Here is a 25,990-nt window from a genome sequence, read left to right on the forward strand (position 1 = left end):
ATTGTAAAATAAATTATTATAAATAATACATAAATTAATTTAATTCTTTAATGATTCTTTAATTTTATCCAGAATTCCAAGAAAAAGGCTGGGAAAATTTTGCATTTATTTGAAAGTAATTGTATGAAATAAAGCATTCTAACAATTTCAAATACATTTGCATAGCTTTTTCAGTCTTCTATGGTAAATTTTACCTGTAAAAATGTAGGGGAAAAGTTATAACTTGACCAATAATCTATCCGGTTTAAAGAATGATTTTTAAAAGTGGGTATCCTTTATTTTCAAAGTAACTGGTGTAGACATCTGGGTTTTGTACTAAATTAGTGTGCAGATGTCAAACACATCCTAATAAATACTTTTTTTATTTTAAAAAAGTGAAAGTTCATGGATAGTAGCAATATTTTTTTTTTCCTTTGTTTCCAGGCCAAAACCCATGTCCTTGATATAGAACAACGGCTGCAAGGTGTCATTAAGACTAGAAACAGAATAAAAGGATTACCCTTATCTATTGAAGGGCATGTTCATTACCTTATTCAAGAAGCAAGCGATGACAACCTGCTCTGCCAGATGTATATGGGCTGGGCTCCATATATGTGAAATTTGTTCACTTTGGAATGATACCATTCACCAGTGATGCAGCTATAATATTCTTGAGAAGGTATTAATCAGTGATAACTGGTTACTTCTGTTGATTTCTGATTATAAGCAGCAGAACAGCCTGAAATCTATGTAAAATATGCAATACACTTGCAAGTATGTTATGAATACACTTGCAGATGTGTAAGGTGTTACGACTTACGTTTTGTATACATATAGAAGGCAGTACATAAGAGCTGCTTAAAAATTAGACTGTGCAAGTCTCTGCAGGTTTCTTATGTACATACCTACTCTGACTATATGAATTTTTGCAATGTTGAAAGCATGCACTCTATAAAGTACTGTATATTTTTGTAAAGATTTTTCTCATTCAGCTTACTTTTGTAGATTAGAAAATCTGACATTAAAGTTTCATACTGATACAATGTAAAGTGGTTCTTTCAACTTTTTCTACTCATAGTTCAGAAGGGCTTTCTGAAAATAATGAGTATTTCTTTTCAGCAGTAGACCTTGCATTTTGCTTCCTTTCACTTTCTTCCATGTGGCCTGGCTATGTCTAGAAAAACATTTAGGATCTTAAATCTTACCATGAAGAAACTGGTGAAGCGTTACACGTTCTGGAACAGCTTCCTTTGCCCTTGCCTGCTCTGCTAAGAAACCCTCGTGAAGGAAGCGACACAAAGCTGCGAGGTACAGGACCCTGGCCAGCTGTAAGAGCAGCGCAGCAGGCACCGTCTGTGACTTCAACATATGCTCAGGCTCCTGAGAGTTCGGGACAGGCCCTCTCTTCCCTCCCTTGTAAAAAGCCTGGCTGGAGTGAGTGTTTTTCAGGCTCCGTTTCAGAGAAAGCGTTTTGATATGGGCAAGAGTAGAGTAACTAAATATGTTCAGAAGGTATATACTAACTTACAGTAATGCTTGTTTCTGTAGGCATCCACACTCTAGGGAAATGAGGGGGGAGATAGGGGAAAATTACACTCTTACCCTGCAATAAGATAATTAGAATTTTTGTACGGTATTTTGTGTTTCTGCTGTTCTGAGAGACCAACACTGCCATTAGTTTTTGATCAGAGTGATGCCGTGTTGCAAGACTCAAGTTTTAGTTCAGCTGAACTCCGGACCCTTTCCAAAATTTAAATAATGGATTTACAACTGGTTATAGTGGGTTTCGTTTCTCTGGGGAACTTACGGGTAAATCTTCTAAAAGTGTTGAAAAGAAGTGTTTCACTAAAACTTGAAGACTACGATCTTTTCTGTTGTGGTGTGTGAGGGTGCTGGGGTTATGTTACCTTTCCCAGGCTTCACTGTCGCACCACAGAGCGAAGAGAACTTTACGGTGAACTTGCACCAGGCACGGCCACGGCAGTCACCGATTTCCGTCACGCAGGGACTCGATCTGCTGCCCGCAGCAGGCCGGGCCCGAGGGCACTGAGGCGCGGCGTGGGAGCTCCTGCGTGGGCTGGCAAGGGAAGGGGCGGGCGGCCACGCTTCCCGTGTTTAATTGCGGAGGCGGAGGGGCAGGGGCAGGGGCAGGGGCGAGCGGCGGCGCCTCCCGCCTTCAACAGCGACGGCGGCGCCCTGCCCGGGGGCGGGCGGGGGCTCGGCCTGAGGGCGGGGCCGCCGCTGCCAGGGGGAGCGAGCCCCGCCCCGCGCCGCGCCGCGCCGCGCCGCGCCAGCAGCGCCGCTCTGTCCGCCCTCTCTATGGTCGGTGCGGGGCGCTCTGCGCGGCGCTCGATGGCGCGGGCGGCCCGGCCCGGCTGTCAGTACGGCGCGCCGGAAGGAAGGCGGAGCGCGGCCCGGGCTTGTTTGGGTCCGGGGGGGAGTGTGAGGGCGGCGGGGAGCGGCGGCGGCCATGGGGGTCCCCAAGTTCTACCGGTGGATCTCGGAGCGGTACCCCTGCCTCAGCCAGGTGCTGAAGGAGCATCAGGTGAGCTGGGAGCGGAGCGCCGCTGCCTGCCCAAGGGCCCGTCTCCGCTCCGCGCCTGGAGGAGGGGGCTCCTGCCTGGCCCCTCGGCGGGGCGAAGGAGCGGGCCTAGCTCCCGGCCGGGCTTACTCGGGCCAGACTCGCGGGGCTGAGCCGGCGCCGAGGCCGGGTCGGCGCAGGGCGGGCGGCCGCGCCTCGGCGAGACCGGCAGCTGGAAGCGGCCGAAAGTCGCGGGATGGCGGCGTGCGGTCGCTGGGGAACGGGCGAGGCTTTCGGAGCCCCCCCGAATGTCCGAGCCGAGGTGGCCGTTAGCGGCAGCGGCGCCGGCGTTCGCCTCCTCGTTAGGCGCGGGTGATGTTCTCAGGGGCAGCCGAACCCAAACGGCGCGGTTCCTCGAGGAGCTGCCGGCCCGGCGCCGTTCCCGGCTCCCTGCGGCCGGCCTCCCTCCCTCCTTTCGCTTTTGTTTTCCCGGCGGCCGCGCTCCAGCCCGCCTGGAACCGCGGGGCTTCCTCGGCCGCTGCGGCCCCTGCGGCCCCTTCGCCCCCGCGGGCAGCGCGGGGTCCCCGCGTTTCCTCGGGGAAGTTGCTGCAGCTGACGAGCAGTGGCACAGTAATGACGAGGGACAGGTTTTACCGCTCTGCTGCGTCTCCTTCTTGTCGCATGCGTCGGACAGCTTGTATTAGTAGCAAAACCAAGAAGTATGTTAAAGCTCGAAAAAGGAAAGCTGTAAACAACGCTTTTAACAGGCAAAAAAAAAGTCTTGTTTTTCGGCGAAATCACGTTTGGTACCTGTTGGACAGAAGCTCCTAACTTTTCATTATCATTTTCAATTGGCATTATGGGTGTGAGTTTGTAGCCTGAATAAGGAAGTTCTGAGATGAGTTGGGTGGTGATTGAAGGCGTGTTTGAGCGTTAATAATTTTTTCCTAAACAGACAGCATTTTAAAAGATTAAATAGCTGTTGTAGCAATATATCTAAGATGCCCTGCTCAAGTGATTCCAAACCTGGATGTTTGACTCTTCCTTCTAGTTTCAAAGCAGTTTTCAAAGCTTAGGTGTTTGCTTATGATTTGTTGGATTTCACTACAGTGCCTTACGTTGTCCGTGTAGCAAGGCGGCAGCAGCGTGTGCTGGCTTTTCAGCTATTTCCTTAAAAGCCTGGGCTGCTCGCTGAAATTGGTGGCAGCTTCAAACTTTTTACCGAAGAACTGTGAACTGTGGCAGCTGAGGGAGTCAGCATGTGTCTGCTCTAACCAGGGGAATAGCAGCAGGCTGTAGTACCCATGACGCTTTCAGAAAAAGGGGCTGTTGGATCTCTTAAGATAAACTGAAAGCACAACTCAACCACGTATGCCGGTGCCCATGTAGTTCTCTAGTTAGTCTTTTGGAAGACTAGATGGTGGTGGTAGCTTATGCAGAATACTTACTCTGTATAGAAGAAAATGTCTGGATTGTTATCTGTGATACTAAGCTTCAACAGTTGCTTGTATCCCCATTCTTCCTTTTCTCTGCTAGGCCACTTGAATATACAGACTGACACATACTAGTATCTAGATTAGGATTTCTGTTTGCTATTACAGAAAAAACTACCCAAAATAAAAGGCAATTCCTATGTAAAGCACATCATTATTTTTAAATCGTATAGCTGTGCTTCTTAAAGGGTCATCTGTTTTCCGTATATATGTTGCTTCCATATAAAAGCTTTAGTTTTCATCTCTTTAGAATGCTGCCTGTGCAATGCCCTGCTCTCTTCTTATCTGACAGTGGTGCCTGTGTGGACGATGTGGTGATTGAGCATGTTGAGAGCAGTTTGGTTACGGAATTTAACTGTACTGAAGATCATTATGCACAACAGAAGACTAGTTATTGCAGGTGACTGGAGATCCTTCCCGATCCTGCCTCTTGTTTCTTCTCGTCCTCATTCCTCTTTCTGAAACAGACTTATGTTTCTCTTACATCTGGGTGATAAATATAGGTCCCAACAACACACCTTTCAAAATCACGTAAAGCGGCGTCGCAGCAATACTACAGAAAATCACAAAAAGTTAGCAGTGCCTTTTTCCAGTTGTAATGACAGGAGGATTTTTATGAAGTCATGTTGGTGGATTAAAGAATAGATTTGTTTATTGCACATTGCTCTTGTGCATGTTTGGTGAGTTTTGGCAACAAAAAGATAACAGCCCCTTTGCTTCATATGTTTAACAATGTTTGTGCTCTACATGTTGCTTGTGTACGTCCAGGGGAGGGTTTGTTCCTTTAAAAGAAAGTTGGGCTGCTACAGATAAGGCTGTTAGAAGAACAGAGAACTAAACAGGAAAAAAAAGTGCTTGGAAAGAATGGGAGAAAGGTTGATGTTATCGTTGATAATTGTGTTGGTTTTGGTGGTAAATGCCACTCTCTAGACTCATAGTGGCTGTTAGCATAGCTGAAGAGGCAGCATGCAGTGGTCATGGTAGGAACTGGTTAACAGGGGGAGAGCCCTAAAGCTTCTTCAGCTGGCTTTGCTTTTGAAATCCTGTTGGAAACTGCATACTCATTTTTGTCGTTTTTATTTATAGTGCAGCTACGCAAGATTGAATCAGTGAAATGTGTGGGGTTATAAAAAAAGTAAAATTATCTCTTCCTGAAAAGTGTGATTTTTATTTGCTTTTCCCTTACACAGTGTAGATTAGCCAAGCACAGGGGACAGAAGTCCTGAGGTACCAGAAACGATCAGGATAGGGTAGGAATCCGTTCAGCCGACTTTCTTCTCTGGGGAAATCATAATAACGGATTACAAGTGCAGACAAACCCATAACCAGTCAAGATATTCTTAGCCCATTGGCATGTAGAAGTTTCAGGGAGGTCTTCCCACCTCAGCTCGTTTCCAGAGTTCCTTAGTCCCAGCCGCTCCTTGGGCAGTGATTGCATTGCTTCAGCCGTCACCAATGGGTACTAACTGTGGCTTTTGTAGATTCCAGAATTTGACAACTTATACCTGGACATGAATGGCATTATACATCAGTGTTCACATCCAAATGATGATGATGTTCACTTCAGAATCTCAGAAGATAAGATCTTTGCTGATATTTTTCACTATTTGGAAGTACTATTTCGCATTATTAAACCAAGGAAGGTTTTCTTCATGGCAGTTGATGGAGTAGCTCCAAGAGCAAAAATGAATCAGCAGCGTGGGAGACGTTTTAGGTGAGAATATTTGTTCTTGCTCCGTCTCTAGCATAGTAAACACTTTAAAAAAACCATTTACTTAAATGTATGCCATGAAAACTAAAATATATTATGAGTGGTCATGCCTTTGACAGTAGCTTTAATTTTTAGTTAAATGAGGGTAACTACCTGTAAAATATTAATACTTAAAATCAAGATTCCAAAAAGGAAAGTTTGCTTGTTACTTAGATTTGTCTCTGTGTGTGCGGGACTTGAGGGTGGGGGGAGCTTTCTTCCTATGAAACTTTCTGTGAAATAAATCTGTAGTGGAGCTCTTAGAGATGTCTCCAGTGGCTTCATAACCTGTGAGAGTCTTTGGCATTTATGAATGCTGAGTCTAGATATGCCTTTGGTAACTACAGCGGAATGTTCTTTGACAGTCAAAGAAGAAATGAAGTTTCTAATGAAATTCCCATTTCCTCTTGACACCGGTTAGCGAGCTAGCTCAAATACAGAGCTGCAAGTAGATTTCACAGTGTTAAGAATTACATTAATGTTTTGGGAGATGTGGAAGCTTTTTTGAAGAGTGCTGTAAGGAAGGAAAGGCAGTGGTCAGGCAGTACAGGGATGTTGAGTGAAATGCAACAGAAACAAACTGGGGAAAAGGGACAAGAGAAAATATTTTCAAGCTACTGGGTTTTTTTGTGGGTTGGGGGTTTTGTTGTGTGGGGTTTTTTAAGGAAAAAAGCGGATTGAGGCAAAGAAGAGATTAAGAAAGAGTTTAAATAGAAAATTGGAGTGGAATTGAGAGAAGGACAAAAATCTAAGACATTGGCGGCTTCTCTTTTTCTGATTCAAAAGTGTTTATGAAACCCTTGGCCAAGAAAGGCTAGGGTGATATTTGTTTGTTTGTTTCTCTATTACTAGTGATGGTAAATTGTTAGTTCACCCCTCCTACCCCTGTGGTATTCCAAATTTACTGCTCTGTTTAACTACGTTACCATTATTGTTCTGGGATAGCATTTTCAGATGTTTAGATCCCAAGTATTCCTACTGTTTCAACATTAATTTACTTCCATTGTGATCAGCTATTGAATGATCATCTTGGTAATCTAAATATTAACTGTATCTGAGCAATGACAGATTATCATCATTACTAGGGGAAAAAAAGCTATTTTTAAGCCTTCCAGTTGTACCAGAAACAAGTTCAATTCAGGAGTTACATTTCTCTTCCTTTTTCTTTCTTTTAAACACTCTTTAAAAATCAACTATATGTATTTTGTCAGTAAAGCTGTACTTAGGATATTAACATTTGAATAAGATGGTTCTTTCTCTACTCTCTCTCTCTCCAACCCTGTTTTGTTTTAGATCAGCAAAAGAGGCAGAGGACAAAATAAAAAAGGCATTAGAAAAGGGAGAAACTCTCCCTACAGAAGCCAGATTTGACTCCAACTGTATTACACCAGGTAAGATAATTTGTTAATTATTTAAAATTAAGTGTTTAAGATTTATGTTTTTGCATCTATATTTTGACACTATTTTCCTATCCTAAGGCGTGGGGTTTTTTAAATTAGAGGACAGAATCAATAAAGGCTCAAGTAAGTTGGGAACACAGGTTTTAATAACTTTTAGTAAAGTTGGAATACTGTTTCATTCTAAATATTTTTTAGATTGCTATGGAAAAAATGAAACCTCTTGAGGAAAAAAACCAGCTGTCCCCTTCATTTCTTGCAGAATTTTTATTTGTTGTTTTTTTCATTAATACTTTTGATACATAAATGGAATTTTGAATGACTAGTGAAAAGCTTTGTGTTTAACTTAGATTTCTGTTTTCAGGAACTGAATTCATGGCCAGATTGCATGAACATCTTAAGTATTTTGTAAATATGAAGATTTCCACAGACAAATCCTGGCAAGGAGTAACAGTCTACTTATCAGGCCATGAGGTCATTGTAATTTGTAAAAATTTTATTTAAAATAATTTTTTATTTTATAGAAGAATACTTGCTGATGAATTTGGGGTTTTTTTGTGCAGACTCCGGGGGAAGGTGAGCATAAAATTATGGAGTTCATCAGATCAGAAAAAGCAAAGCCCCATCACGATCCAAACACAAGACACTGTCTCTATGGCTTAGATGCTGACTTGGTATGTGCAATCAACATAATATGAATGACAGACATTTATAAAGTGTGTATGTCTTTGATGTCTTCCTAAGTGCATAGGGTTCTAAAATGTGATTAAACAAGCATGTAATTTTGTATTCCTGCAAACTTTTGAATTGTAATGAAACAGAACAGCAAAATTTCTTTATACTGCTCGAATCTTAAAGTAACAGTTAAAAGAATAATGAAGTAAGACCTTTCTGATATCTCTTTGTAATAGATTATGCTGGGATTAACAAGTCACGAGGCACACTTTGCGCTCTTAAGAGAAGAAGTCAGATTTGGTGGTAAAAAATCTCAAAGGTGAACTGATTTAACTTTACTCTTATTTTATATACGATGAAATTAATCCAGAAGATACTGGGTCACTAAAACAGTTTGGTTTTTTTTTTTTTAGTTGATTGCATACTAAATTAAGAAATTCTCAGTTTATTTTTGTGTTAGAAAATACATGAAATTAGAGAAATCAACTTGGCAAATTATGCATTTGAATTCATTTGCATGAGAAAATGTATGCTGTCAGGACAGCTGATAAAAAAATCCTTAGAGCTTTCGTGTGTTGCGCTTCTTTCTTCATATTATGAATGGAGGGCTGCACTGACATTGTTTCCATAATTCTCCTCTGCAGATAGGGCTTTTTAAAATGTATTTATATCTCTGAGGTTTTGTGTATGTAAGTAAATTACTAGAATAACAACTAAAATAAACTCTCTTAAAGTGGCTGACTGGATGCTGTTATTCTGGATTTGCCCATTTGAACTAACTTGTGGGCTATAATCAGTCAGAACGAGGTGATTTGTTCCAGAACTGTGCATGTACATGGAGCTATTCTGAAGAATAGAAAAATTAATTTTACAGTTGTTACTGTGGCTAGGTTTGTTCTTTGAAGGACCTTAAGCATATATTTGGTGGATAAAGGGAGAAGGTGGAAAAGACAAATACACTTGTTTGATACAAAAAGGATTTTGGCTAATACAGTGAAAGTCATATAAATGTTTAGATAAATGCATCATTTTTGCTAATAAACAAATGTTTTTATTGCCAAGGACAATATGATAAACATCAGAAATAAGTATTCTTCTCATAGTCTTCCACAGTCAACTTTTCAGTAATACTCATTCTGTTGATAGTGTTGGCAGGTAACGTTGTAATGTTTTTAAAATACTTTAATCAAAGAAAAATGTCCTTTTTCCCTTTTTTGAAAATAAAATAATATAAAAGAAGTGTGGTGACCTTTTGAAGGATTAATTAAATAAAGTATGAAATCAAAAGGCAAGGTGTCTTTTTTTTTTTTTTTTTTAAATTTCCCTCAAGCATTGTTCCATATTTGGCTCCTGTTGTAATTTCTGGATAATATTGCTCATTACAGAAATCTACTTCTGGAAGTTACAGGAATTGCCTTGTGTCAATTTTGTCACTTTTATGAGTACTTACACTTGGAATTTGAAAATACTAAAAATACATACAAATTAATACCTGTCAGCAGTTTCTTGACTAAGAGAAATTACTTGTTTTATCAGGATTTTCAAGTCCAGTGCAATAAAGAATAAGGGGCAACATGCCTCTAGAGGTCTTAGAGCATCAACCTGGCTTTGCCAATATGAAAAGTACATTTAAAAAGTGACAGAATTAGGTCTGAAGTTCTGTGCAGCCACGTGTAACTCAGAGTTCGTCTTGGTAGCCTTCATATAAGGCTTGTGTACCACACACATCTTTGTCAGAGGATTTTGGCCAAAATCTACTATGTATGTGTATGTGTGAATACACAGGTGTTTATGCAGGTTTGTTATTGGAGGTGGTCCCAGCTAGTTACAGTATCTACAAGGTGAAATAGTCCTTTACAAATTTAAAATACATCAGTCTTAAGCTCATTAATCTTTCGGTGTAGGTATTTACTGATCTCAGCCTAACGTTGGCTTAGGTATTAAGTAATTTTAGTGAAGAGAGGAAAAGAAGGCAGAATATATGTTGACTAATTTATGCCATAAACAAACAGTAGGTTTGTCATTTTTTTGATGCTGTGTTGAAGCCACTAGATAATACAGATGGAACATATTTTCAAGTTGAGCATATTGTTTTCTTACAAGAAGCATTTCAAATGACTGCAGATGTAACCCAGCCAGTTTAGACATGAATCTGTGTACTCTGTATGTACTCAGACTAGTTCTAAAACACCTTAAATGTATTGCGTTTGGTACAAAGTTAGGTTGTCCCTTTTTTGGACAATGGGATAATTACTTAGGAAATAGTTAATGCAGCATGGAACTCCACAAAGCTGCCCTGCTTTCTCTAAGCTATCTGTTTTCCATACAGTGCAGTCACATCTGCTGTTTAGAAGATTCTACTGCAAATTTTTACAGACTCAAACCAGATGAATCCTGAAATAGTTTCAAAGGAATGTTTATACATTATTTCTTCTGTGAGGATATAATCCTAGTAAGAGTACTTGGTTTTAGGTAACCTTGGACTTATTAAATATTAATGTTAAAAGTGTGTTTATAAATAATTAACGTAATGTTTTGAATAATTTACAGAGCATGTGCACCAGAGGAAACCACGTTTCATTTACTGCACTTATCACTGATGAGAGAATATATTGATTATGAATTTTCACCAGTAAAAGTAAGTTCTAGTGGAGCTATGATTGAAGAAATGTGTGATGTCTTTTTATGCAAACATGATAATAAAAGTTACGCTCGTGTGTTTTTTTTCTTTTTTTTTCCTTTTTTTTTTTTCCCCCAGGACAAGATTTCCTTTGAATATGATATTGAAAGGATAATAGATGATTGGATCTTAATGGGTTTCCTTGTAGGAAATGATTTTATTCCTCATCTACCTCATTTACACATTAATCATGATGCACTGCCGCTACTTTATAGAACATACATGGCTATCTTGCCAGAACTGGGAGGTAAGAACACAAACTTTAGTTGTGGAAAGTAGAAACGTTAACATTCCTGTGTTAATATTTATTGACCTTTTTAGCCATGTTAGAATGTTTAGTATTTATTACACTTTCTTTAGACAGCCAGCAAGATTGCATTCCATTATCTATGGGGCATTTAAATTGAAATTTTAAAATTGTTAAATTGTTAATTTAAAAAACATACTTTATTTTCCCAATAGGTTACATAAATGAAAACGGGCATCTGAATTTAAAACGCTTTGAGAAATATCTCACAAGATTGTCAGATGTAAGTAACTTCAAAATTATGGTATAGTCTGTTGAATATAACCTCAATATAGTGCCCTAAAATACACCATGCTGTATATATATTGCTAAGAAAAAAGATTTTTAATATTAATCTGTTAGTTTAGTTGCAGCTCTAGGGCAAAATGTTTATGTACAAATGACTCTAGATGTAATCTAATTCACCTACTAAAAAGACACTGTTAATTTAGTACTCTAAATTTGGCATCCCTCAAATATTTCTAAACTTACTTTAATCTTTTTACACAGTTTGATCGTGAACACTTCAGTGAAGTCTTTGTAGACCTAAAATGGTTTGAAAGTAAAGTAGGCAATAAATACCTCAACGAGGCAGCTGGTATTGCAGCAGAGGAAGCCAGAAAAAATAAACAAAAGAAACAAAAGGTTAGTGTTTTTCATGCATGGTTTTGGAAATAAGAATGTTACTTTCTGCAAATCAGTAATTTGATCTTAGACAAATTAAATGGCATAAATCTGTTTTGAGATCTTTTTGAGATCACAAAAGGTAGTAAAACGTAACATTTGAGGAACTGCCTGTATGCATTGCTGGTTGTGAGTGACGAAATGGTTAAGTCAAGGTCAAGTTCTCATGTTTCTTGAAATCTTGTAAACTTGTAAGTTAATGCTTTATGTCATCAGTTTATGTGTTCCTCAGCAGCAGCAAAACTTAGTTCTGGGTGAGTTATGGTCAAACTTGCTATACTTTATAATTTTACTTTTCAATGCATAGCCTGCTGGAAGTTTGATATATTTCAGATACACTGATAGGTCATTCATGCATGTCTTGGTATTGGCCGACTATTTGACAATTAATAGATATACAGCCATTTCATTGGTGTGAGCTATCTCAGATTGCTTGTTAAACTTGCAATTCTAGATATAACTGATTAGGAACAGTGCCTTTCTCTGGATCTTGACTCTGCCCCACTGTCACGTTCCCAACCACCGCTTCCATTGGCTATCCTTCAATATATGCCTTCAGCACAGTGTAGAGTAGCAGCAGGAAACTCCTTCATCTGTCACTGTGTATCGTTATCCTGTTCTTTAGTGCAGTTTGTGGTTTGTAAGAGCAAGATGTTAGCTCTTCCTTTAATAAGGTATGCTTTATTTGTGGTTGTTTTCTTATTTGCCACAGAAGTTTGGAGCAGCTGTATAGTATTAGCTAGCCATCTTGACTGATCCTTTGAATGGCAGTGACAGTCAGGAGCTTGCATATCTCAGGTACAGGGGAAGAGGGCCAACTTAATGATTCTGCTTATTGAAAGCTACTCAGTGCCATACACAAAAGATAGTGTGTAGTGTGAGAATGAAGTGAATGCTTGGCTTGTTTGACTCTAAAAGACAATTTCTTGTATCCTTACTTCCCACAAAAGTAATTTGAACTCTTAAAAATTTACTGCGTAAAAATTTGATTGCTGTAGCACAGTGCATGATGTAGGTAAAAATGCTTAAATGTGTACTGCGTGGTTTTGGAAATAGTTGTATTTTGGAAAACAAATATTCAGATATTTTGTAAAGGTAGTTGAGATTTTATTTGAGACTGCTCCTTTGTCTGATCTGTATGGATAAAATAATTTTCCCTAGGCAGTTACAGGAGAAGGAAATGTAGTGGGGTTTATACTAAATAATAATAATAATATTTATACTTCTTGATTATAGCATTTTGAGTTGCAGATTATGTGGTTGTGCATGAGGTATGTGCATATTATTCTGTATTTTTACTTTATCTCAAATATTAATTTAATAGGCTCAGGAAAATTCTATATGTTTGGCTGCTTTAGAAAAAAATGAAGGTGAAGTTGTGACCCCTAAAAGTAAGTGCAAATAGTTTTTCCGTATGCATATAACAGAAAATCTTGTTAATTTGTGTAGAGATTTGAAAGATCTGTAAGAATTTCGTGTCAGAGGTGACCTTAATCTAAATGAAAGAGTTATGTAGTCGGCTATTGGGGAAATGGAACTGCACATCACTGGCTTGTGGTGAGAGGGAGTGGGGCTAAAGCTTTTGAAGTGCTTCTTACTTGACCAGTATTTCAATGATGAATTAAAGGAATGAATGAGCAAATAGTCAGCAACATTATGGTTTTGATAATTGTATGCCTAGGTATTTTATATGATACAGGTGGAGACAAATGAACAGATTTTTATATGTCTTTGGGGTTTTTGGTTGCATTGATTATGTTTTTTAAACTCATTCCACTTGCAGGAAGGTCTCTTTTGCTCATGTTTTGAAATTGAATGTCAAAAATGATAAATATTACTCCATTGATACGATGTTGCTGAAAAAAGATTAAATTTTAAAATTTATTTTAACATTTTCTTAAATTATTTTCTGATGGCTTATATCTCTTCTCTATTCTTGTAATTGGGCTACAAAATGGGTTGTCTGCCTTTAAAGGGAGAAGAAAAATGTTCCAGACTTTCTCCGGGTAAAAATTTCGTTTGATTGTTTTCATGTTACTTTCAGTGCAAGGAAGGTATAAGCACCTGTAACTGTGAATTGAGGAATAAAGTTAAGGCATTAAGTCAAAACTGAATGTCCTCAAACTTTACTGTAGTAGGGAAGTGAATGTTAATCCTTTTTTCTTTTTTTTCATTACTGCTTTTTCAGCTGTGTTGGAAGATGAACCAGAAGATGATGATCTGTTTGAAACGGAGTTTAGGCAATACAAAAGAACATACTACATGACTAAAATGGGCGTAGAAGTAGTTTCTGAGTAAGTGTATGCTATTCTTTTTTCTAAAAAAAAAAAAAAAAGAAAACAAAAAAAAACCCCAAAACACCAAAGACAAGTCTTTGCATATGTCTTATACAAGACAGAATATTCATGTTGAAAGCAGAAAACACGTGGCAGTGTACTGCAGCGGCGATGCGTTTGGCTAATGCAAGAAGAGCTGCAAGTCAAGTTTTCTGTAACATGTATTTGAGCACCAGAGAGAAAAAATCCATTAGTATTAAATGAATCTAGAAAATCGTGGTCTTACTAGGTTCCCAAAATGCTCTGTCTTCATTCCTGTGTACCAAGGTGCCAAGTAATTTTTATATACCAGTGAAAATGAGAAAAACTAATAAGTATCTTTCCTTTTTCTTTTAAGTGACTTCTTGGCTGATCAAGCTGAATGTTATGTCCAGGCAATACAATGGATTTTGCATTATTATTACCATGGAGTTCAGTCATGGAGCTGGTAAGAAGAACTGTCAAATGAGAAATTGCTTAAAGATTGAGCAATATTTCACGTTATATTCTGGGAACATTTAATGTAGTTCTGTTCGTTTCTGATCTGTGAACACTGCTGTGCTATAATTAAGTCAAGTAACTTAAGAGGTTTTTTTTCCCTGCAGGTATTATCCTTATCATTATGCACCTTATCTGTCGGATATTCGCAACATTGGCGAACTCAAAATCCAATTTGAACTGGGAAAACCTTTCATGCCATTTGAACAGCTTCTTGCTGTACTTCCAGCAGCTAGCAAAGATCTGCTACCTAAATGCTACCAGGTAGGATTTAGAATTAAATGGCATTTATCTATCGCTTATAGGTTGTCTGCTTTATTTTGAAATAACTCTTTTCCTGATATTTTTGTATGTCCTCTTAGTTATATTCTACCCCTAAATTTTAGGTGTATGGTTAAGTACTTCTATTTCTTTACTATTTTTAGTACATTGTAAAGTTAGTAATAAATATAAAATTTTGCATTTTCTAAGCAATTTCAGACTAGGACAGTTAAATGATAAATGTTGAATTCCTGTTCAGCCTTGAATTGGTTTTAATACCAGCCTTCTTTTCCTAGAATTAGTGCTAAATTGTCTCTGATGTTGTTTAATTCCTCTATTGTATTTTCCTAGCATTTGATGATCAGTCAAGACTCTCCTATTATAGAATATTATCCACCGGATTTCAAAACTGACCTAAATGGCAAACAGCAAGAATGGGAAGCGGTAGTATTAATCCCGTTTATTGATGAGGTAAGTTCTTTCAACGTCTGCTGTCTATAAAAGCTTCATAACATATCTGCTAAACTTCATAATTAATGAACAGTTAGACATGCAATTACATGGAAGTTTAAATTAACACTTGATAAGACCGTAGAAAGATAGAGATGTTTGCTAGAGTAAGGCTAGATAAAGTTACCACAAGCAAAGTTAGCTTTGAGTGGCACAAGTCTGAAGTAAGGGATGTGGACTTTTTTTTTTTTGTTTGCTCATGTTTTTAATCAGCTATTCAAATATTTAGTTGCAGATTTTTTTGAGAAAAAAAATGTATTCCTGTGTGCATATAAAAATACAGAATGTCTGTAGGTAAAAAAAAAGAAACACTTGGAAAAAAACCCCAGTCTTTTTACAGAAAATCTCTTCACATGAACACTAGTAATGGGTAGAAGACTTTCAGCGCAAATCAAACAGTAAAACATTAATAGAGAGGAGTAAAATAGTAATGTTTTCCTTTTGCATATAGGATAACAGTATTACATACGTTGTTGTCTTCTATCAGATTAAATAGAAGTCTTCTATCTATCAAAGAGTGGATGAAAATAAAAGTGCAGATTAGATGTTAAGATGTATACAGGTGGCGGCCTGTGCCTATCGTTTCCATAGTTTGCAGTGAAAGATTCACAGGACTTAGTCTTCTCACAAAAGGCAACAGTTGCTACTCAAATGACCCATAAGGTTTTGAAGCTTTTTCAATAGTTACTTTGCAGAATTTTATGATAACATCTAAAATCTTTTTAATATTTCTTTGTATGTTAAACGTAAAAGGCAAACTATGGCTAGCCTTTGGAAACATATTTGCAAAAAGGTAATCTTTATTCTCCAAAGCCATTCCATTGTAATTGTCCTGTTTTTATCAGAGAGCTGGGACATGAGGAAGGGTGAGGCTGCAATTAGAAAATTAACAGGTTAACCAGAAAAGTGCAGGTATCCACTTTCCCAGTGTGGATGTTTCATGCTAATTTTTGTTGCCAGTTTCACATACGCTAATTTCTCTAAAATTTAGAAACGACTGCTGCAGGCCATGGAATCCTGTAATAAGTGCCTAAAAGAAGAGGAGAAACGAAGAAATACTCACAGTGCTTGCTTAATGTACTGGTATGACAAAGATGCAGAGTTCCAGTACATGTCACCATGGCCAGAGAAATTCCCTGCGATAGAAAGATGTCATACAAGGTAACACTGGCATAACTATTTTAGACTAGACTAAAAGTAGAATATTTTTATTAGCATTTTAACTAAAGCTTCTATATGCCAATATATACACTGAAAAATGTAAAATGTTGACTTAATTGTTACTTGTTGTGGATGGCACAGTATAAAAGTATTTGTCCCTTTTCTTCAACTATTACTTTGCAAAACAGATGAACCAATGCTAAGTCAGCAAGAACACTCGAGAGAATTAATAAACTTTGTATGACACAGAGGGTGAAAGACTGATACAAATATCTGATAATAGTGATGATTTATCAGCACGCTAATTCCAGACCATTTGTAAAAAAAAAATGTAAGCATTTGGATCCAGTGCAGAGTTGAACACAAGTGTGGTGTTCACTTTCCTCTCACTGAAAGTAGCCAGCTTTATTTAACACAGGCTGAGGTTTCAAGATTAAATGGAAACATAACCTTAATAGTAGTCAAACTTAAATCAAAATAGGGGAGAAATGCCTGTTGCAGGATTACACTCAGTGAAGAATTAATAGTTGTGAAGATGAGTGATACTGTATGGAACCATTGCTAGTTTAGAATTTGACAATAACAGTGAATTCAAATAGTGAGACTGGGACATACCATGGCTTGAAGCTTTGTCTTTTTCTTAATGAGTAGTCTCTTTGCAGCAATAGCATTTTTTATAGGGTTTTTCTAGTCCTTTGTGTAGGTTCCAAGTGGCTTAAATTAATTGCCACCTTACAGAAAAGTCAAAGGGTTTGTCAATTAATGAATGTTTGAATGAGTAATGAGAGTTTCTAGAGCCAAAGGTCAATCTGTTTGAGCAAATGTTGTGCAACCTGTTTTTTAGGTATAAAACAATACCTTTGGATGCTTGGCACGTAGAAATAACCCACAATAAGATAACTAAAATCAACAAGAGTGCATTATATTTTTGTGGATTTCCTACTTTAAAGCACATTAAACATAAGGTAAAAAATTTCTTTCTTCTGACATTTTCAATTGTATTTAATAGATAACTATGTAAGAGTTAAGTTTTATGTGCTGTTTTGTTTTTACCCAGTTCTATCTTAGAAAAAGTGGTGTACAGGTGTTTCAGCAAAGCAGCCATGGAGAGAACATGATGTTAGAAATCATAGCTGATGAGAACTCAAAAGAACAGGTAAGCATTCAGCTCCTAACAAAAAAACAAAACCAAAAAAACCCAGACAAAAAAAACTTGTCATAAAAAGACTGAACTTGTTAAATAGTCAGATTTGAAGTGTTGGTTATTTATATCTTAGTTAGTTATATCTTGGTTAGTTATATATATTTTTTCAATAGTGTATTATAGGAGAAAAACATTTAGCATTGTACTGAGAAAGTTCAAAAAAAATTTTTAAACCCAAACATCTCTTAAAAAAAGAATAGTTAAATATATTGAATAGTTAATTTAAAAGAATATCTTTAGGTTTTTTAAAACTATTTAACTAGTAATGCTTTGATTTCAAAATGAGCTTCATGTATAAGTTGTTAAAATTTGATTGATAGAAAGGAAGGTGAAATACGGCTTTATGCTCAAGGCCATAGAATTAGCTGCTGGAGTAACAGCTCTGAAGTTCTCAGCTCCCAGCCCAAAATTCAGACTATTAGGTGGTAATATTCTTGAAAACATCAGCTGAATCAGTTCACTGAAAACATCCACAGTATTAGTTCACACTGAAAGCTTTTGTTGACTATTGGAGTCAATAGTAAAAAATAAAGTTCATTAGGCTTAAAATACTAAATTCTTGCAGGGAACAGTCTAGAATTTTGTGAATCTGCTGAAAGATAAAAATTTATCCTGACTTCAGAATATTAAATGTCAGTCGCCTTAGTAGAGTTTCTGGCATTTCTCTGTGGTAGCCATCACATGTTCTCAGGTAAGGAGTTGGTGAGACTCACTCCTGACTAATTAACAGTTGGAAATGGAGTAAATGCAAGGAAGCAGAGTTTCCAGACCAGTGCCCCCGTCTTTTGTGTAGCTGAGTATGTAGACACTTTTCCTTTTTTAATCAGTCCCTTTTCATCAACAGCAGTCTCACACCTTCCACTTAAATGAGACTGTTTGATAGAGGAATTAGAAGAAAGGGCTGATGCAGAGACATTAAGAAGCAAAATATTTCTTCTAAATCCTTTACAAGCCAGCTCTATTTTGTAATCAAAAATATCAGGTAGCAAAAGACAGATCCAGGAAAAGAAAAATATTTTGGAGATAAGCAAATAAATAAAACCAGGGAAGGAGAGAGAAGGAAAACAACAAGATAGGATTTTACAGCAGAGAGATAGGGGGAGTGAATTTTCATGATACGTGGCAAAGAGCATTTAATAAGCCACAATAATAGATTAAAAAATAGCGGATACTCATTGGAGAAATGGAACATAATGTGAGACTAGAATTACAGATGCTAGCAAGGTCCTGGACATAAGTGCTGTTTCTTTATTCTAGTGAGATACAATAGTAAAATCTATGGTACAAAATATTTCACTAATTTCAAATTGTCGGTTTGATTATTGTGTCCCACAGACACAAATAGTTCTAAGTGATTTAACAAAAAAAGTACATAGTAAGCCTATACCAGAAATGTAAATCAACCTGGTCTTACAACTAGCATATGCTATATGTAAAGAGCCACACTTGGAATACAATGCTTTGTCCTAAAAAATGAAATATGATTCTCAATTTCTAATCAGAGATTATGTAATGTGTATCAAAATGTAATTTAATAAGCTAAAACGAGCTTTTTATTCTGCAAGAAAGCCTGTTCTTTTAACTAGATTAGTTTTTATTGAAAAAACAGTTCAAATATATGTTAACAAAAATCTTGTGATATGTTAAACAATTAGTCATAGTAACTTCTGGGTTTTTTTCAGATGGTAGAAAATGTTGCCAGTTTGGTACTTGGAAGGCGTGTTTTTGTTAACTGGCCACACCTTGAAGAAGCCAGAGTTGTTGCTGTGTCAGATGGAGAAACTAAGTAAGAGACATTTCATAGATAGTTGTTTGTTGTCTTTATTGTTTTATTCAAAATAAGTTCCTTAGGCTGTAAAAAAGTTTTGGTTTTATTGTAATACTTGCTAGCAGCAAATTAGTCCAAATGTGTCAAAGGTGACTTGGTGGAAGAAGCTTTGTTTACCATCATTCTGAGGTTTGGTTATCTCTGCAGAAGTCTAGTCCTTCAGTATTTTGCTACAGTTGTGGAAGTTTGGGAGAGCTCATTCTTAACTTTGAGGGAAAAATGCATGCACAGAAATCCATGCAGAATAATGTAAAAAAAAAAAAAAAGAACATTTCTATACAGTCTTCCTTTCAGCACCTGCACTGGTATTTTTTTATAAAAATATGCTGTGTGATCTGTTGCAGAAGGGGTAGAGAAATGATGCTGCAAGTCTTCCATGTCCTTAACAAGTAATTTCTAACTATTTTAAGTTTTGCTCACAATTAGTTATGTCTGGATTAATCTTATCTGGTTAAATTCATACCTGTCATAATATTCTCAAGGTTTTATTTGGAAGAACCACATGGCACACAGAAGCTTTATATGGGAAATGCAGTGCCCCCAACTAAAGTGGCATACATTGGAGATAAGGAACAAAGCATGTGGTTAAAAGAAGTTCAAGGCATTTCAGAGCAGTAAGTAACTTTGAAAATTAAAGTGTAACTTCGCATTTTATAGCTTAGGTACGTTTTGTTGCTGTATTACAGACCTAAGTAGCAGAGAAGAGCTGCTGCGTCCTTGATGATAAGGGTTAATGAGTCTGCTGGAATTTAAAAAAAACAACATAAAAGAGCTTATGTTGAAATTTCAGAATATATGGAGTTAGTCCCTAGTTATTTAAAGTTAGATGCTGTTACAAAAGATTTCTGAAATGAATGAGTTTCAGTATTTACTATCCCAGTCAATTCTCTGTTCTGGTCTTACTCAGTTGCAGAAAATATATAGAATGGACTCATACAGTATCAAGTTAAGCTTCAATAGCTTAGCATTGTTAAATTTGAATACAGCTCTTGCTCTTCTAGAGTGTGGGTGCCCAGTGGAACACAACTGAGTTACAGTAGCTTGCCATTTTATTATCTGTCATTTGAGTTAACTGCCTTAATTACCCCTAACCCTTCCCACTGTAAAGGTAAAATGTGTTTAAATTAACACACTTAGCTTTGTAGTGATGGCTGTGCAACAACGGATAAGCAATTGCGTAAGCCATTTATTCTGGGTAGTTTTATAAAACAGGAAGCACTATTAGAGTCCTTTTATTAAAAGTTGGGTTTTTTTTTTAATTTCAAGAAATTAATTCCACCCTCTTGGTTCAGTTGTGTTTATTGTAATCAGTCTAAATATTCTGTTTTGTATTTAGCTACCAGAGAAGAAAAGGAATAATTATTCATGAAACATCAATAGTTGTATATGCTCAGTTACTCACTGGTAATAGATATCAACTAAACCAAAATGGAGAAGTTTATTTGGAGAAACAGTGGTCAAAACAACTTCTTCCTTTTGTTTACCAAACTGTTGTCAAGGTAAATACACAGGTTTAGTATCTTCTTGCACAAAGCTCCTTACTCCATGGGGGGGCGGGCGGGGTGCATGCTCCTTTAAAACGGAAGAATGAACAAAACTTAATGAGCATCTTAAATTAATACAATTTATTGTATAAAAAAAATGTAACGTGCTTAGGCAAGTATTTTGTCACAAAATTTGGGACCCTGTTGCACAGTTTAGAGATCTTACTGATAAAATGGCTTTTGTCACCTTTTTATTGATGATATTTTGAATGAAGTACAGTAGCGGTGCTGTACGAGGTAGCATAATTGCTTGTGTAACAGCATTTGTAATATAGCATTAACTTCTTTGCCTTCAATTAATTAGTTCAGACAGATAATGTTTTAGAATAAGTGTCTATTTATATGAACTTGCAAATATTCTACTGGAACTGAATGATATTTAACATTATCAATTTTGTCTTTTTTATGTAGGATATCAAAGCCTTTGACTCTCGTTTTTCAAACATCAAAACTTTGGATGATTTGTTTCCTCCTGGAAGTACAGCCTTTATGCTGGGATCTCCTTACTATGGCTGCATGGGAGAAGTTAGTTCCAATAATTCTCCCCCCCCCCCCCCCCCCCCCCCCGATTTCTTTACTTATTAGCCTAAAATAATCTAAGATTTTGTGTGGCAGTAGTGGTCATTTGCTAGCTAAAACTTTAAATCAAAGATTCCCTGATGGTTTAGTCAGAGGAGGAGGGGGTGGTTCTGCTTTCCCTATCACTGTTGATGGCATAACAGGAAAAAGGTAGTGTAGCTTGAATGCAGGCTTATTTTTATTAATTATATGGCATAATTTGCAATACATAGAGTTCCCATTTTGGGCTATTTTCAGTCACGGATTCCTTTGATTTAGTGCTGTTTGATTGCCTCTATGAGGACGCAGTGTACGGGTCATGGCAAGATGATGAATCCCAAAGCATCTTTGTGCCTACTGCAGCAAAATTGTTGATAACGTACACTGCAAGGTCTAGTATCCAGAGACTGCTGTTTTTAAATAACATTTTTAATGTGTTGTGTTTCTCTCCAAGGTTCAAGATTCACATGACGTGATCACAGAAGGTAGAATTCGTGTGGTTTTCAATATTCCATGTGAACCCCAGCTTGATCCTTTAATACAGAACCAGCATGTAAGTGCTTCTGGTTTTCTAGTAAAAGCTTAAACAATGTGTCAAATATATTTTGCAATGGTAAATGTCTTTAAGGGATGCTTCCATGTTACTCATTTGCCTTTTGTATAAAAATCCTTATCCTTTGGGAATTGCCAATATTTTTTGTTTGTTTGTTTTAAAGAAATATTCTGTGAAATACAATCCTGCATATATTTTGGCCAGCCGTCTTGGAGTAAGTGGATATCTTGTCTCCAGATTTACAGGGAGCATCTTTATTGGAAGAGGATCAAAGAAAAAGTAAGTTCTTTGTGAATTTTGACTGTAGAGAAGCTTCTAAATTCTAATACAACTCTACAGAATTTCTGCTAAGTTTAAGTCCTGTTCTTATCAGGTGTATAACTGTTTTGTGATGTGAAGCTTTCTTTAAAGTATGTTTGCTGTAAAGTAAATTCATATGCAGTGTTTTGCTCTCCTATCATAAACTTCTTTTTAATTTTTGTTTACTGGAGAGTTGTTCTGTTGGCTTTAGTATTGTAGAAAGGCATAAATTGACTTTCCTGGTTAGCTATTTGCATAATTGAAGCAGGAGTTTGAACTGACTTTGCCACACTGCAAATAAAAAGTGGAACTGGGATCTAGTTTCATTATACTTACCATTATTGCTAGTATAAAGGGATACTAATTGTACCTGTAATTTTTTTGAGGAACTCGCTAAGACTGAAACTGCTTAAAATATACAGGGGAGGCCATCCCTTTAGTTTTCTGAATGTCAGACTTGTGGTTTCCTAGGACAGCTCACTAAAGAAGTGGTTGATGCATGAGCATCTTCTTGTGATTTACTGATTGTTCAGAAACATCCTTCTACATCCTGGTAAATGCCAGGTAGATTGTGGATGATTAGATCTCAGTTAAGGAAGAAGGGTAAAATATTCCCTACCTTCCTTTGCAATAAGGTATGGGCATGCATGTGGCGGCTGCTGTAGCACAGCTTATGTCCTGTAACACTTACAGCTGTTGCGATGCTAACAAGTAAACAATACAATGAGTTTAATTTTTCTGTGGTTTAATGCTGAGGATGTATGTTTATGTGTTTTTTAATGTATGTACACAGACACATATATGTTATTGCAAGTTAGTAAACTTTTTCTTATTTCCAGTCCTCATGGAGATCACAAAGCAAATGTGGGGCTAAACCTGAAGTTCAATAAGAAAAATGAAGAAGTTCCTGGCTATACTAAGAAAGTTGGAAATGAATGGATGTATTCTTCTGCAGTAGAACAACTACTTGCTGAGTATTTAGAAAGGTAAATATTGGATATGATCTTCATCCAAATTATCCACCTTCATATCAGTCTTCAGGTTTTGTCCTCTGGACACAGATCTTCTAAGGATGAGTTTGCTTTTGGAGATTGCTTGATGGGATTTCTTTTTTTCCAGTATTCTCCTTCCAACAGTGTCTTCTTCCAAGGAGAAGCATGTTTTGGGATAGAGTTGTCAGCATCTTACCCTTGACAAATGAACAGTGTGACACTAAATTAAGTTAAAAAAAAAAAAAAAAAAAAAAAATCTGTCTGGGCTCCAGAAATTTTGGACCCTGCCAGACTTTGTTTGGATGAGGCTCTTTTGTGGTCTGTGCTGATACGAAATTAAATTTCTCTGCCATTTATTTATTTTTTAGGGTCCCTGAACTATTTAATTATATAGCCAAGAATAGCCAGGAAGATATCTTCTATGAAGATGACATTTGGCCTGGAGAAGATGAGAATGGGTAAGCCATCTTAAGCAGAATAAAAGCTGACAACATCGTGAAATTGGTGGTGATCGTATAGTGGCTGCTATGTAACTGAAACCTTGCTGTTCCTTCAGCAGCATGATTGTTCAGTGACTCTGAAAAAATTACCAGAATGTTTTACTTTCCAGTTCTGGAGTCCAAGTCTCTGTCAGACTTCTATCTTGGCTCCAATAAATAAGAAATCTAATTTTTGATGGCTACTTCATAATTCTTGCTTTTAAAGTAACCTTCAGTAAGCATAGTTATGAATAGTCACAAAGTCACCAAAAGGTCATTCTTGAAAAATAAGCAATAATTATTTTAATTGCTTAAGATCACTTTGAATTTGAAGAATAACATGTATAGAATTTAAAGTACTTTGCACATTTTAGTATATATTCAGTCAGTTTCGTGGGAGACAAGGAGCAACCTTGGTTCCAGGTACAGTATAGTAACATTAAAAAAGCTTTTATTATTAGCTACTAAGCCCTGTTCACAGGCTTGAGTTGGTAAGTCTGCATGATGATGCACTCTGCAGGACTCTTACCAGGCAGATATACCATGTGGGACTCTTCTATTATAAGAATCTCAGGTTTGTGCTCCATTTTACCAGAGAGGCATGGCCTGAAGTCCTTTCTTACAGTGTTGTGAGAAACAGCTGGTCACAGAACCTTTAATCACAGCTGGACATGGTTGGTTGGTTGGATGCAAATGTAATTTACTGAATGCTTCTAAATAACTTCCAATTTTTTTTTTTTTTTTTGGCTAAGACAACACTTCAGGTTATAGGTTTGAAACAGCGTTGCAGGAGTCCAATTTTTTTTTTTTTGACCCCTATTGTAAACTCATAGAGAACTCTTAAATTCTGTTACTTTATGAATGTATGAGAGCATTGTGCCTATATCTGATACTTGACTGATTGAATCAGGGAACATGGTAAAATGCTTAGTTTATGCAGTTAAAAGTTTTAATTCATGTCCTTTTTTATTTAGAGCTGAGAAAGTTCAAGAAATTGTTGCCTGGTTAAAGGCACATCCTGTGTCTGCTTTGTCTCGCTCATCCTGCGACTTGCAAATTTTGGATGCAGCCATTGTTGAGAAAATTGAAGAAGAAATAGAGAAATGCAAGGTATGCAGCTTGACATCATTGTGAGCAGGGGTGAACCAAAAAGCAGGTGCTCTTTATTTTCCAAGTTCTTGAATTAGAATGATTGAAGATTACTTGTCATTCCAAAGAAAAAGAATACAGAATGTAATGCAAGATCTGAATTTGTAATGTGAATTGTCCGAGAAATTCAGAAGAGCTCATTATTAATCTTTGCAATAGACCTCACTCTTTTTGAGGCGATTCAGCAGCCATACTCTGAACTCTGCCTTTTGGTGATTTCAGAAAGGAACAGGTGTCAGGATATATTCTGAACTACTGAAGTGCTGTTTCTAAGTGCAGTCCCAGCTGTTCTTCCCTTGCAGTTTCTCTTTGGTCTGAGGAAACTTAGAAAGTTGTTTCCTGAAGGCCCCCAGATCAAAAAAGGGGCCAAGGAAATTACTAAAGCAAAAGCTAAAGGCAAAGCCACATGAAATAATGGGCTGATTTCTCTGAAATTGCTTGCAAGGACATTATAATAAAATTGGTGTGAATTCTGGAATTAGCCAAACAGTGCAAAAGCTTCGGTAAGAAATCAGTCATGTTTTAAAAACTGGACTTAGTCATCCTAAAGAATTCATGAAAGCTGTATACCTTTATCTAAAAGAAACAAAAGAATTCTACATTACCTTTTCAGGTGGCTTTTCTTTTACCTGAAATCCAGTGTTGGTTTCTACACTAGTTTGTAATGACTTTCTGTTCCTTTTCTTTAGCAGAGAAAGAGCAACAAGAAGGTGCGAGTAACTGTGAAACCCCATTTGCTGTACAGAGTAAGTGATATGAAGAGGGTTTTTTTTTTTAGAAGTTGTCCAGATCGTATTTATTTTACCTAAGCTTACCAACTTTCAGAGAGTGGAATTTTAGGACAGTATTGATGGAAGAAACAGTTTTATGATGCCTTCTAGAAAATCAATTTGAGAACAGCAGTGTGTCTCTAAAAGGAGAGAATTTCTACCAAGTACAAGCTCCGTCATGTATTATACTGACTTTCAGTTCTTTTCTACCTTCTGTCCTTCATGCTTCTTACTGGCTGTATAATGAAGACAAGATAAAATGTACTTCCCATTTGTCTTTTCTTCACTGTTTTGCTTTTTGTTCAGTTCTTGACATATGACCATCTGCTCATCTTGCCTGGTATTTCACAGATACCCATGTTACTGATACAGGCAGGTTACTCTTGATGGTTTTATTTTGCCT

General features: G+C 37.1%; 2 protein-coding genes across 5 annotated transcripts in view; both read left to right on the forward strand.

Annotated features, from left to right (window-relative positions):
* Positions 1-838, forward strand: part of ATR (ATR checkpoint kinase) — a 42,959-nt gene extending 42,121 nt beyond the window's left edge. For both annotated transcript variants that reach the window (XM_075717218.1, XM_075717219.1), the window contains exon 47: positions 424-838. In XM_075717218.1, the coding sequence (XP_075573333.1) occupies positions 424-597 (174 nt within the window). In that variant the 3' untranslated portion in view covers positions 598-838. The remainder of the gene's footprint in view (positions 1-423) is intronic.
* A 1,611-nt stretch (positions 839-2,449) lies between these two features.
* XRN1 (5'-3' exoribonuclease 1) overlaps positions 2,450-25,990 on the forward strand; it is a 37,386-nt gene continuing 13,845 nt past the window's right edge. For 2 of the 3 annotated variants that reach the window (XM_075717214.1, XM_075717213.1), the window contains exons 1-28: positions 2,450-2,524; positions 5,475-5,707; positions 7,037-7,134; positions 7,505-7,614; positions 7,704-7,814; positions 8,052-8,134; positions 10,366-10,453; positions 10,574-10,742; positions 10,958-11,025; positions 11,292-11,426; positions 12,790-12,856; positions 13,654-13,759; positions 14,139-14,228; positions 14,386-14,542; positions 14,891-15,010; positions 16,041-16,210; positions 17,055-17,175; positions 17,268-17,366; positions 19,097-19,200; positions 19,725-19,856; positions 20,579-20,741; positions 21,198-21,311; positions 21,799-21,897; positions 22,061-22,176; positions 23,037-23,183; positions 23,558-23,647; positions 24,643-24,778; positions 25,507-25,563. In XM_075717214.1, the coding sequence (XP_075573329.1) occupies positions 2,450-2,524; positions 5,475-5,707; positions 7,037-7,134; positions 7,505-7,614; positions 7,704-7,814; positions 8,052-8,134; positions 10,366-10,453; positions 10,574-10,742; positions 10,958-11,025; positions 11,292-11,426; positions 12,790-12,856; positions 13,654-13,759; positions 14,139-14,228; positions 14,386-14,542; positions 14,891-15,010; positions 16,041-16,210; positions 17,055-17,175; positions 17,268-17,366; positions 19,097-19,200; positions 19,725-19,856; positions 20,579-20,741; positions 21,198-21,311; positions 21,799-21,897; positions 22,061-22,176; positions 23,037-23,183; positions 23,558-23,647; positions 24,643-24,778; positions 25,507-25,563 (3,258 nt within the window). Of the gene's footprint in view, positions 2,525-5,474; positions 5,708-7,036; positions 7,135-7,504; positions 7,615-7,703; positions 7,815-8,051; positions 8,135-10,365; positions 10,454-10,573; positions 10,743-10,957; positions 11,026-11,291; positions 11,433-12,789; positions 12,857-13,653; positions 13,760-14,138; positions 14,229-14,385; positions 14,543-14,890; positions 15,011-16,040; positions 16,211-17,054; positions 17,176-17,267; positions 17,367-19,096; positions 19,201-19,724; positions 19,857-20,578; positions 20,742-21,197; positions 21,312-21,798; positions 21,898-22,060; positions 22,177-23,036; positions 23,184-23,557; positions 23,648-24,642; positions 24,779-25,506; positions 25,564-25,990 lie in introns of all 3 variants that reach the window. The other variant, XM_075717215.1, reaches the window with a different exon arrangement.

This window comes from Pelecanus crispus, chromosome 9, assembly GCF_030463565.1.
Source record: "Pelecanus crispus isolate bPelCri1 chromosome 9, bPelCri1.pri, whole genome shotgun sequence".
Classification (NCBI taxonomy): domain Eukaryota; kingdom Metazoa; phylum Chordata; class Aves; order Pelecaniformes; family Pelecanidae; genus Pelecanus; species Pelecanus crispus.